This window comes from Teleopsis dalmanni, chromosome 2, assembly GCF_002237135.1.
Source record: "Teleopsis dalmanni isolate 2A chromosome 2, ASM223713v2, whole genome shotgun sequence".
NCBI classification, from domain to species: Eukaryota; Metazoa; Arthropoda; class Insecta; order Diptera; family Diopsidae; genus Teleopsis; species Teleopsis dalmanni.
Genome location: NC_051847.1, coordinates 241,338,138 through 241,348,563, shown reverse-complemented (window position 1 = coordinate 241,348,563; position 10,426 = coordinate 241,338,138). Strand labels below are relative to the sequence as shown.

At 31.0% G+C, this 10,426-nt stretch overlaps 1 protein-coding gene across 1 annotated transcript in view; it reads left to right on the top strand.

Annotated features, from left to right (window-relative positions):
* Positions 1-8: 8 nt before the first annotated feature.
* The window catches only part of LOC119677135 (dystrophin, isoforms A/C/F/G/H-like), a 62,853-nt gene continuing 52,435 nt past the window's right edge, over positions 9-10,426 (top strand). Inside the window, exons 1-10 of the mRNA XM_038088401.1 lie at positions 9-1,141; positions 1,206-1,520; positions 1,585-1,890; positions 1,974-2,476; positions 2,545-2,632; positions 3,497-4,546; positions 4,668-4,918; positions 4,985-5,152; positions 6,728-6,929; positions 10,294-10,400. Of these exons, the coding sequence (XP_037944329.1) occupies positions 35-1,141; positions 1,206-1,520; positions 1,585-1,890; positions 1,974-2,476; positions 2,545-2,632; positions 3,497-4,546; positions 4,668-4,918; positions 4,985-5,152; positions 6,728-6,929; positions 10,294-10,400 (4,097 nt within the window). The 5' untranslated portion in view covers positions 9-34. The remainder of the gene's footprint in view (positions 1,142-1,205; positions 1,521-1,584; positions 1,891-1,973; positions 2,477-2,544; positions 2,633-3,496; positions 4,547-4,667; positions 4,919-4,984; positions 5,153-6,727; positions 6,930-10,293; positions 10,401-10,426) is intronic.

The following is a 10,426-nucleotide window of genomic DNA, read 5'->3' as shown; positions in this document are numbered from 1 at the left end:
AGATTTTAATATATTCTATGATAGTTGGAATGATATGAAACGTGCCATTATTACTTTAATTAGAGAAGAAGGTGGCATGGATGAGGTAAATCAAAGATTACAATTATTAGAAGAATTTGTCGCAGAGGTAGTAAAGGCGCAAGTGTTGGTGGATGACTTGGAACCAATGCAGGCACAGCAAAAGGCATTAAACAACTTATTAGATGAATTAGAAAACTTAAAAATTGATTATGATTTTGTGTACTTACGACGACCCGATGCAATTACCACTGAATTTGCTGAAAATTGGGCAAAGGTTCCAGAATACTTGAACGAACGAATCATAAAACAAACGACTGCAATTGAAAATCTAAATCACTTTACAGCGGAATATAACGCCATCATTGTGGTTTTACGTAAACTAGAGTCCACACTTAAACAAGATGGAGATACTTTAAATGTCCGAAACAGTGAGATGGATAATCAACGTTTTAACATGGAGTTGCGTAAGATCGAAATCGACGTTATAAGTGCTCGTAACTTCAGCGAGATTATTATAAAGGATGCGGAAAATACACATCGCACACATTTGCTGAACCAAATAAAGGAATTGAATGAATTTTTCGCAAATGTGCAGAATTTGCATAAGGATTATGTATACAAAAGAACACAAATACTTGCCAAAACTGAAGAGATTTTCGACCGTTTGAATAAAACAGAAGATTGGCTTAGCGAACTCGAAATAAATACGCCAAAAACGAAAATTTCCGAGATAATGAACTCCAATGAACTCTTCCAGATAAAATCCAAATTTCAGACATTGAAAGAAACATGTGAACGTGAGACAGATAACTTTCGAGAGCTGAACGATCACGGCGGGGATATTTTATTACAAATAGACGAACTCAAATCGACGGGAGAAGAAAAAGTAGATTCAGAATATGCCTTGTTAACAAAGAAAGTTACACGTTTAAACGCGCGTTGGACGCAGGTCACGGAATTAGTTTATGCAAAAACAGCTTTACTAGAACATATATCAACACAGTTAGGTGAGTTTAAAAAGTTTATGGTGTCTGAATCGGGTTATTTAGATCGTCTGGAAAATAAAATCCGCAGTACACCAGAAAATGCAGATGCAGAAGAAATCATAGAAGAGCTGGATGTAAGTACTAATACTATTTGAAAAAGTTGTAAATGTTAATTGTTTGAAAATATTTTTCTATTAGGATTTGGAGAATGTATTACGTGCGCATTCCGATGAATGGCTTGAAAAAATTCAAGAAATTGGCAGTGAGCTAATTGAAAATGAGTTTATGGCCAACTCAGTAAGAGAAGAGATCGACACAATTGTAGAGCGGTGGACTCAACTACAATATAAGGCTAAACAGCGTACTGAAATATTAGAGAAAGAAGTCAGTGAAGCTGAACAATCTGAAAAATGTATAGTACAATTCGAAGCTTGGCTTACCCGTGTCGATGAGATACTCAGCGAGCATCTGGAAAATGATGTTACAATTGAGGATCTTCCTGAAGAGTTTCAAGTAAGTGTATGAAAGATAATGCTAGAAGATTGAATAATAAAACTAACTGTTTCTGCTTCTAAAGCGGTTGGTTAAAGAATTTGAGGTAAATGAAAAATCCTTCAAAGAAATCGAAGATGTTATAATGGAACTTACACGCAATGGAAAGCTGGAAGCTGCTAACCGCTTACAAGAACAGCTAAATCTTATGGAGTTACGCTTTAAGGCATGTCAAATTAAACTGAACAAGTGCACTGCCCCACAGCCAGCTTATGAATCACGTCTGAATCGTGCTGTAGCAGAGTTAAGAAACGTGGAACGGTCTACACTGGTGTTAGATGTAGCTTCTGCTGGTCCGAGCACTGTACAAATACAGTACCAAAAGTGCTTGGTAAATATAAAAATATTTTATATATAAAAAAAATTTATATTAAAAAGTAACTTATATAACTATTTTAACTTTAATTATTTTAGCAAATTTATCGTACGTTGTCAGAAATTAAGTCTGAAATTGAGAGCACTATAAAAACGGGGCGCAAAGTTTGTGAAGACAAGTTCACAAAATCACCGAAGCATTTAAGTCAACGTATAGACGCTCTAAAGCACCTCTACAATGCGTTGGGAGAAAATGTAACGCAATCTAAAATCTTTTTGGAGACTTTATTGAAACTAGCACATCAACTTGATGATTGCTTTGATAGTGCCGAACAGCTTATACTTCGTTTTGAGGCACTTCAAGAAATGCATGAACGCAACACTGTATTTTTAGATCTGGAAGATGTCTTACAAAAATGTGAAGACATTTACGAAGAATACAGGCAATCATGTGATCAGACCTGTATGGAGGACACACGTAAGAGGATTGATAAGCTTAAAGCCACTTACTTAAAGCATACCAGCGCTGATGTGATAAAACGACTCACCGAAATGAAAACCACTTTACAAAATTTGGATAATATATCGTTGGAAACTCTAAGGTGTGTCCTAACCTATATTGTTTGTAAATAAAAATATTGTTTTAAAAATTGCTTGCTCTGTTTTCTAGGGCAATGGAACATGATTTAAAGCAGATTAATGTACCCTCGAATCCTGAAATTGAGAACTTACAGCAACAAGTGATTGCAATTGTAGTGGTAAGTATTATTTGGAGACTTCATTTAAAATGCAAACTGTAAATACATTTTATGATAAATGTTCCTGCTTTATTGATTAACTGCGTTCTGATTTGGGATTTGCTTAATATCATTTATCTACTTTAAATTTAAATTTGATTAAAATTATTTCTATGTCATATTTAAAATATTTATTTAAACATTTACTATTATCTATTATTAGCAAAACTGCCTATAACGCTTAACTAAAACCTATTTTTAATTAATTTTAATTAACTTGCACATTTATTATTTTACTATTAAAATTTCTGTTCACCTTATTATTAATATATAATCTTACTCTAGCCCTCGTAGTGATAATAATGCTTTAGAAATAATTTCATTATGTAAAATGATATAAACATATATATAATTAGTTTATGCACATCATTTTATCATTTTAAATTACCCACTTTACCCAGGTAATTAGTGTATCACTAAAAATTTCAACAGCAGAAAGTTGGTGTCATTTTTGTAGAGTTTTATAAATTAAAAAAAAAAAATATATATATATAAAAGTGGTTAGTGCAAATACCGGCAAATACCGGCAAGAGCATTTAAAAAACATCTGTAAATGTCCCTTTCCATTATTTAACATCAAAATAAATATTAACATCACCATTTACCCAATGCAATTTGGTATTGGCAACGCTATTGGAGACTTATTTTGTATAACATATTGGCGACTTAAGTATGCACATTAATTTAAAACTCGCCTAACATTTTTTAAGAATGTAGTTTTAAGCGTTCTTCACAACATTATTTAGTTAACTTGGTTCACAGTAAACTGCAGTCATAAAAAGACATACTTTGGAGACATTTGTATAATACTTAAAATTTTCACAGGATGCGGTTAAGACCCTTTTTGATGAAGCTTCAACACTAGAAGCTGACTTACCTGCTGATTCGTCAATCAAGACACATACAAATTTAGATGAAGACACTGAAATTGTTATTGTAAGTGACACTGTGCGACAGCGTCGTGCAAGAACACCTTCGGCAAATGATGCAAATACAACGCAAACCAGTATTGAATCAAACTCTCCAACACGCGTTATGAAAGAGGAACAAACTATTGAGCAGCAAGTGCTCCCAGACTTATTGCCTCCGCAAACATTTCGATTGGCTGAATCGAGTTCATTATTTTCTCAAATATCTCTAAATCCTCAAAGTTTAACAGAACAGAATGAAGTTAGAAACAATTCCCATAAGTTGCCAAAAAGCAAAAGTGGAGAAAATCACGCCCAAATGGTCGAAATCAAAGCAAAAAATATTCAAAACGATAAAATGTCCGTGCAGAACATAGAGTTGGAGCCACACATAGGCGAAATAGTCGATACAGTAAACATTTTAGAGAGTGTTGAGCCTTTCGTGCCAGAATATGTAGAAACTGTACAAATTATAGATCTATCTGAAGACTCAGATTCGTCTATGCGAATAGATGCTGATGGCAAAGAAGTCCGAAGAAGTAAAAGCAAACGTTCGCTCTGTGAGTCTCCTAAAGTTATGTTTAGCGAAGAAGTAGAACTGAGACCCGAAGCTAATAACACTAGCACTCCGATATTGCGTGTAGAAAAGCAAAGAATTTCTTTTGAGGAAAAACGTAAACGTATGGAAAATGAACGTGACATATTACGTGACTCGGAAGAAGAATGCGATGACGATTCCAAAGAAACTGAATTAAAGCAGCCTAAAGCTAAGCGTTGGCGTCAATTGAAAATGACAGTTGAAATACCAACTGAGAGTTTAAGTGGACTTGAACTAGAACGAAATAGTTTTTACAATGCTGATAAGGAAACTAGTTTTGATGTAGAACCTTTGGTTTTTTCTGACGATGAAGAAATTCCGCGCTTCTCAATGGAAATGACACCAACTTTTGATTCCGATAGTGATACGGTAATATGATTAATAATTAATATTGGAAAATTATTGAAATTAATACAAAAAATTAAAAATAATCGTTTTTGAAATGAAAATCATACTTATTTTACTAATAAAGACTATTTTTATTTGGTAGAGTCGCATGGAAACACCCTCAACTAAAAAATCGGACTCTTGCCATAACAAAGTACTGTCAAATTCCACTTCCATAGATGATTCTAATATAACACTTCAGAGTCCGGATATGGAAATATTAAGTAACAACGTCCGCATGTCAGACTCATCTTTAGAACAAAGAGTAAATGAGTTTGAAAAGATGTCCAAATATATGATTAGAAAATTGGAAACCACTAAGGAACTTATAGAAAATTGCCCTGACGGTGAAGCGTAAGTTGCTTATAATATTTACTTATAACGAAATGATTCCATTAATTGGTTTATTGGTTTTTTTAGTGCTGTGGAAGATCTGAAATTAATAATTGCTCCTGATGCTGCAACTTTAATTTCTCAGGGGGACTCACTGGTGCTTGAAACGCATGGTAAACAGGGCAGCGTTTCTCGACTTGTAATGAAAACACAAATTATTTTACGTGAAAAATTTCGTGAAGTGCAGCAGTCAAAGTACGTCATACTATTATTTATCATTATATATTACTTGTATATTAACTTCAATTATTTTATCATTGTTATTATTACTATTATTTTATTAGTCATAGAAAAAGCTTTCAGATCATTGTACAACTATTGGCATTATATTATGTTTTGTTTACTAATTATTTGTAATAAAAATTTTGTTTTTAACGGGTTAATTGGTCAGTAGTTAAATAATACAATTTTTAAAAAAGTTTTGTATTATTATTTTGTTTTATTTATCTAATTATATATGCTTATAGGAGAAAATTGCTATGTTTAATATAAAATATTTCAAGTTTACCCGTCATTTTAGCTTATTTACTGTCTGTTTGTATATTATTATCATATCTGTTTGTATATTATTATCATATTATAAATATATAATAGTTTTATAATTGTAATTTTTTTTTGAATAGTTCAATACAATACATATTAATTTTATGTATATAATACAAGATCTTTGGCTTTAAAGGGTTTGCTCATTAAGACGAAAATCCTTGTTTCAAAAAACAAAAAAGTGTGTACTACCGAAGTACAGAATGTCAAAGTATCGACTATCGGAAAAACACCTTCAGTAGAAGAATTTATTTTTTACTACTCATAATGATAGCACAAGCAGTCCACTTCGAAGACTGATTGCAGTAAAGCAGTGCATGATACATGAAAAATACTTCTAATAAAATTTGTAGTATATCTGCATATTAATTATATTATTAATAAACAAAATAATTGTAATATGATGATATACTGTACCGGCACATGCCAAGAACAAAGACCTGCATTTCTTAACATCAAGGACTCACTTTATAAAGTAAAAATACTTTAAAATGAAACATCCTGCATATATGTTATACAAATAACGTAAACCTAAAATATTGTCTGGTAAATATTTCTTGTAACTTAAGTAATGTGATTATCAGTTGTAATCTGAAACGAAATCTTATTTATTTTATTTCCTATTTATTTTATACGTACACGATCAATTTCATCAAACTTCCCAATTTAGCTGTAAATATTGCGATTTATATGAATTGTTCATTTGCAAATATAATAAATATATAGATACATTGAATATAAATGTAAAGATGTGTTGTTATATATACTCTAGGCTATAAAATATACAATATAAATTATGGTTCATTACATTATTAGTAAAAATAGATATTTCTTGATAATCATTCCGTATCAATAGTCTCGATAACCTTTGGAACATAAGCGTACTGTATTTAATTTCTAAAACTTAATAATACGTTTTATATTTATTGTTATATGATATTTACTATAATATAGTCCTTGTTCATGTCACTTGCCTTCTACATTTTTATCTTTGTTTTATATGTTTTACTTTCAGAATTTATTTTCATTTTATTTATATTTTAATTTATTTATATTTTAATTTATTTATATTTTAATTTATTTATATTTTAATTTATTTATATTTTAATTTATTTATATTTTAATTTATTTATATTTTATTTTATTTAACCACGTATGTTGGCCTATGTTTGATTTTTTTTTTATTTCGTAACTCCAATTATTAATAGATTTATTTGCTATTTTTAGGTCTAAAGTTCCTGAAGTAACTGCGACCAACGATAACGGTGAAACATCAAGTCCTCGTTCCACTTTAGAAAAGTTGAGCATAAAAGGTATCAATGTAGAGGAATTAGTTTGCAAAGGACTCAAGCGTATTAATGATTTGATTGAAAAGCCAGTAGACCATAATTCAATAGAGGAACTGGAACGACGGCTTAATGAAGTGAATGTACGTAATGAATCAATATTTCTTAATCTGGTTGCAGTTGTGGTTTTTAATTATTTTCTTATATTTGTATTAGCTAATTTTTCATTTCATTTATATTTGCACATAGTAACAGCTATGAACCGTAGAAAAATACAATCCAATTCCACAGTTTACTGTATTGTGGATATTTGGGCCAAACGCCAAATTGCATTTCCCACATCTGTGTACTGTCCAACTAAATTATTTGTCTATTTCCTTCAAATACATTTAAGCAATTAAATCATCCGAAAAATGAAAGAAAATTATATTCATTTGAAACATATGTTTTTCCGCACGTTGCGTATGGAAACAATCTTTTAACAATGCAATTGATCACTGCACAGTACGAAAGATTGATTACTGCATTTAAATGGATGCGGGGCTTTCCATGCTCACGCCAAAGACAAGTTAATTGCCCTCTTGTATTATTTGGGTTACTGTCTGTCTGCTTTTCCTACAGAATGGTCCCACTCTATCTCAAACAACAAGTGTGTGAGAGAAATATTTTATTTTTTCAGAGAGAACAAAACTTTGGTGCTCTACTCTTCTGTTTAATAATAAACATTGTTTGCAGAGATTTGTTCGGTAATTGAAATTCGTGGCGCTCATTAATGGAGAGGGGAGAAGGTAGTAGTTGGAGCAAATGTGTTTGTTTTTGGTTATATTTTTATTGAATTAGATCTTAAGAAGAAAGTGGACTATGTGCATGAACTTTGAAACATACAGTAGTGTTAACATTTCATTTATCACAAATTTAGTTCAATCTAAACTAAAACAAGAACTACTGTTACTGTGGTTCTAATAGAACACAGTAAACTGTCTTTCTTAAACAGTCTAGAATTCAGCATATTCATCCACATTGCAGAGTTAAGAATTTTAATAATACAAAAATTACTAAGCAAGAATTATTGAAAGTATATTTGAATTCCTAAAAACGCTTAATTGATGAAAGTGATTTAAATTTGATTCCTTGAGAACTTATATTAAGCCCGAGTATACATATGTATATATTCTTAACCAAACTATACTATACAACACACATGAACGCATTGATAAGATTAACATATGTTAATGTCGCAGTTTATGTATTGAAGTTTCAATACATAACACATACATACATAGATATTAACTTAAATATTGGTGAGAAACAATTTCATTTAAATGAGCATTACGACTACCTTTACAGATGCCAATACTTCAAGTACTGTGAGTTGCAGCTTCGTCATCATCATAATATATTCATGATCTTGACATTATTCAATTCATTCAATAGAAAATCAATTATAGATTTATATTAATTTATTTGTAATTTGGTTTTAACTTTTTCATGCTCATCAAAGAAATGATGTTCGGTGATGGGTCTTGAATAAATATCACATCAAAAACTAATTCCAACTAGCGATTTCGATAGAAACTTCTTTGTTTTTAATTATTTTCATTAAATTTGAATGTAAAGTGTTGGGGACTCATTCCTATTTTCCGGCACGCTTACTAGCAACGGATTTTAGTAAATTAAATAATTGACAGCTATTTTTAACAATTTAGCCCAGTACACTATATGACCATATAGCATAGTTTTCGAGAAGCCAGAGCGCGTCTACTTGGTACTAACAGACGACTGTGAAATTTAGTGTAAAAATTGCATATACTTGTCGGCCTTAAAGGGCGCGAATATGCAATTTTTATCACTTTAGTCAATGTGTATATCTCAAGACAGTAAACTAGTTCGGCATATGGTTTAGTGGAAAAAGTTGCAAAAACAGCAAACTCTACTAACATCCTTTGTGAAATAGACGTACTCAGGAAACTAGAATTAAGCCAAAATCGGGATAGTTAAATAGAAATAGAAATAGAACTATACATTATTACATTAAAAAAACAAATGGGTTTATATTGAAACATTCAAATTATTTACTAATAAATTGGTATAAATGCAAAAGTGATTGATTAGGGAATTTATTTTTATATTTATCGAGAAACAGTTCTTATATGGAACACAATTTCACACAGTGAATAATCTGCGAATCCGATTGGTGTGGGAACATTTTACAGTAATCATTATATTGCGATGATTGTAAACGTAATAGAAAGGAATCATTTTTCAAAAACCAATAGAACATTCCGCTTAGTTCTTATAGTGGAATGGGCTTGGCGTTACTATGCCAGAGTTTAACTCAGAAGCACAATTTGAATGTCGACTCACATTTCTTAAATGTTAGATAGCTGAGCTGATTGACGTTAGAAGTATAAAGTATATATATATATTTGCGAATTTCTATCATTGCTAAATATTTTCATTTATTTGTTCCACTGTGCTCGATGCACTACTGTTTAAGTTTCTTGGAACATAATTCAATTTTCTGTGTTGCGGGGGCGAAATCAAGCCCAACTAAAAATATCAAAAAACACTAAAAGTGCCGCAGTAAAAAAGCTAATTTTAAAGTGCGGTAGAATGTGAAAAGAACATCAACATCAAAATAAATAAATAAAATGAGCAACAATTTTTCAAAATTTATGTTTTATATTACGTTTAGTTTAAATTCTCATTAAGTCTTGGAAAAATCAACACCATTTTTTATTCGAAAATGAAAACGTAACGCTCCCAGACAGCAAAAGTAACACAAACGCCCGCGTCTTTTTTTCAAGATTTGCTCGCGGCGTGTCTACAAGAATTGCTTATTGCGTTAGTATGAAATTTTTTGAACTTATGTCGGACGTGCCGCCGCAGTACAGCTTTTAAGCGCATTCCGTATAAAAGATATAAAAAAAGTGAACTGCATTGCACAGGAGTTCCAAAATGTATCTAAATTGAAAGATAATAAGAAATTTCTCACAATAAGAAATTATCTTCTAAGATTGCATAGTTTGGTCCTTGGACAAGTGCTTGGACTCCAAAAGAGTTTTATTTGGTATCTGATTTTTGTGCATCGAGTATCTCGTGAGTGTCACGCGAGTGTCACGTGCGTACTCGTAAGCTATCACTGTGGTTAGAAATTCATGTCTTTCAAACATAGAGAAATCCAAACCAATGTTATTTCTTTTTCGTTGTGATAAATACAAAATATTGAAATCATAAAAAATATTGAATTTTTTGACTAAACATGTTATGCTTGTTGTGTTGAAACTTCAATAAAATCATTTTTAATAAAAAAAAAGATTTTTTGTTACAAAAAAATTCGGTCTAATATTTTTTTGAAAATTTTTTGATATTTAGATATTTTTGAATGTAAAGTCAACTCTTCATTTTCTTCAAGGTGTGTTTAAAGTTTTAGAAACTTAATTCAAAGCTATTTCGCTAAATTTGGTTTTATTCTGAAATAAGATTTAATGGCTTTCATATCCACAGGATCGACGTGACGATTTAAAATTGATTGTCAATGCGATTGGGAAAAGTGAACAAATGCCAAAGATAAATGCTGTCATGATGGACGATATTGAAAAGGTGAGTTTTCCGTAATTAAAGAACAAATAAAAACAAA